Raw genomic sequence first — 2531 nt, 5'->3', positions numbered from 1 at the left:
TTCTGATCCAGAAATCTGTGTGCTCCTGTGATATGGTCCTGACTCTCCCATGATGCCGAGCAGCATGAACGCCATGCAGTAAAGATTCATGTTCATTTTTGGGGGACAAGTTTTCTCAGAAGAGTCCATGTCGCTGCATTGCTGCATCAAGACCTCCCTCACACAGTGGAGCCTGTTCCACCAAATCAAACTGTAGAACCATTTGCTATAAATGTTCACCTCCCTGATGTAGGATATGAACTGATGTAAACTTTCACACTCTCATCAATGTGAACATCAAGATTAAAGGCTCCAGAACTAGTGAAGTAATGAGCTCAATGTGCCTCTTTACCTTTTGGTCCATGTCCTCCAGGGTGTCCATTTGCTCCTTTGTCTCCTTCAGTGCAGATTCCCTCCCGGCCAATACAACCAGGAGGACCAGGGGGTCCAGGTGGTCCAGAACAACCTGGGTTTCCGCCAGGACCAGTGGGACCAGGAGGGCCACAGGGACCAGGAGGACCCTTCTCTCCAGCACACCCTGAGAAGACGAGAGGATGGGGATGGTTCATTTCTTATTCTTCAGTTCTGATTGAAACTAAACTCAGAACTGAGGACTCACCTGGTTGACCTTTCTCCCCCTCTGAGCCCCGGGGTCCAATTCCTGGAGCTGGGGAAAGAAAACCAGTCAGCTGGATCTGAAACCTAAACTATTCATGAGGGTGGTGGCTGGTCACTGTCTCATCCAGTCTGGTCTCTTACCTCCCATGGCTCCTTTCTCTCCAGGGGGTCCAGGTATCCCATCTTGTCCCTGATTTCCTCTGGGACCAGCTGGACCAGGATCTCCAGGTGCCCCCTTGTTACCTAAAAAAGGCATTAGTTACCCACTGAGAGGACAGATATCAGCATGTTCTTATCATCTCATGTTTACATTAAAGTTCCACCAAATGATGACATTAATAACTGTAACACTGGTTCATGTACCTGGGAGACCGGTGGGTCCTAGAGGGCCATTTTGTCCTGGAGGACCATCACTCCCCTTTTCACCAGGAGATCCAGGAGTACCTGAGACAAACAGAGAGGAGGGGTTTTGATTCATCCTGGAGAGGACATAATCTGTATTAAATCACAAATTTAACTCAAACTTTGACTAAATTTGCAGAAAATAAAGAAAATTTGACTGTATTCTGACACCCACTACTGCTTCTTACTGACTGTCCAGTCGCTGCCATTAAACCCCTGAAGAGGAAGATAAACTCATTAAAAGATCCAGCCAAGTCTGTTTACTCTGTTACCCACACAGCTACTGTTACACCACACACAACAGGTTTAGCCTTTTCTTCACTTCCTGTTGATTCTACTCAGGTCTATGATTCACAAACTGAAAATATGAATAGCAGGTGGATGAAAATACATCATGATGTCTGTCTGTCTGATTCTCTCTCTGTCCATCTGTCTGTCTATCTGTCTGTCTCTCTCTCTCTCTCTCTCTCTTTAATGGTAAAATCTATATATCTATTGTCACAGCACCCTGTGGTTGATCTGCTTCACCCCAGACCACAAGGTCTGCTTCTTACAGACTGTTTCTTTTGCCTAAATATCCCCTCTGCTTGTTTTTAAACAATAGAAACATAACACACTATTCTGATTCAAAACAACCTGAAACATGTAAAAATAAACTTTGGATAAACTCTGGATGTAACACCTATAACACAGGACTGACTACAGACTGTTTAAGATGCAGATATATGAAGTGTAAACAGTAAAGTATCACACCTCTGCATCCTGGAGGCCCAGAGTGTCCTTTGGGGCCACAGGGGCCACAGTCTCCTGGAGGACCAAAGTTCCCAAGGTCTCCTGGTTTCCCCTTTGTACCTAAAGGTCCTGGACATCCTGGATTCCCCTGACAGGACAGAGCAGGGGAGAACAATCAATGTTGATTCAAAGCAGACTCATCTTTCAGGACCATTTAAATACAAAAGATATCCAGGTCAGAAATATATAATTATCAATAATGTGTACAATGTGTATGCTGGGCTTAAGTAAAGAAAGGGAAACATGGAAGTGTAAAAGACAAACATGAAACAAAACATGTGTTTTATTAAAGAGAACCATGGCTGTGTGGAAGAGATACCAGATGGAAAACCAACTGAGTAGATGCATTCTACGTCCAGAGAGAACTGATAAAGGCCGAGGGGCTGTGGCATTATAAAGCAGACAGTCATCGGCAAACAAGTGGAGCAGGTAAGTTGTAAAAATACCTTAAAATTAAATTATTATACAAAATCCCATAAATATAAACACTGGAACCAATCAAATGCAGCTAATTAGCTCAACTCAACCTGTTCACTTCATGATGCTTTGTTTTGTTCGAGCTTTTAATTGGACATCTTGGTTGAGATTTTGCCTTGTGGTTGGTTGGATGGTCACAGTCTCTCCTTCCTGAGTTACAGTGTTGGATAATGGTCAGAAGAGTTTTTACAGAACATTATAATGTCACAGTGAAGTTGACCTTTGACCTTTTGGATATAAAATGTCATCACTTAATTTTATCC

The 2531-nt window shown here is 43.4% G+C and overlaps 1 protein-coding gene across 1 annotated transcript; it reads right to left on the bottom strand.

The window, feature by feature from the left end:
* Window positions 1-331: 331 nt before the first annotated feature.
* Window positions 332-1879, bottom strand: LOC111653378 (uncharacterized; the record flags this gene model as incomplete). Its single annotated transcript, XM_023403978.1, has 5 exons — window positions 332-517; window positions 599-646; window positions 739-840; window positions 961-1041; window positions 1753-1879. Coding segments are annotated over 5 exons (544 nt in total), but the record flags the coding sequence as incomplete, so codon positions are not given.
* Window positions 1880-2531: the final 652 nt, after the last annotated feature.

The sequence above is a fragment of the Seriola lalandi genome, unplaced genomic scaffold (assembly GCF_002814215.2).
Source record: "Seriola lalandi dorsalis isolate HSWRI2012SDOR001 ecotype SW California unplaced genomic scaffold, Sedor1 jcf7180001974031, whole genome shotgun sequence".
NCBI classification, from domain to species: Eukaryota; Metazoa; Chordata; class Actinopteri; order Carangiformes; family Carangidae; genus Seriola; species Seriola lalandi.
Note: the sequence above shows the minus strand (reverse complement) of the source record. Positions and strands in the feature narration are given on the sequence as shown.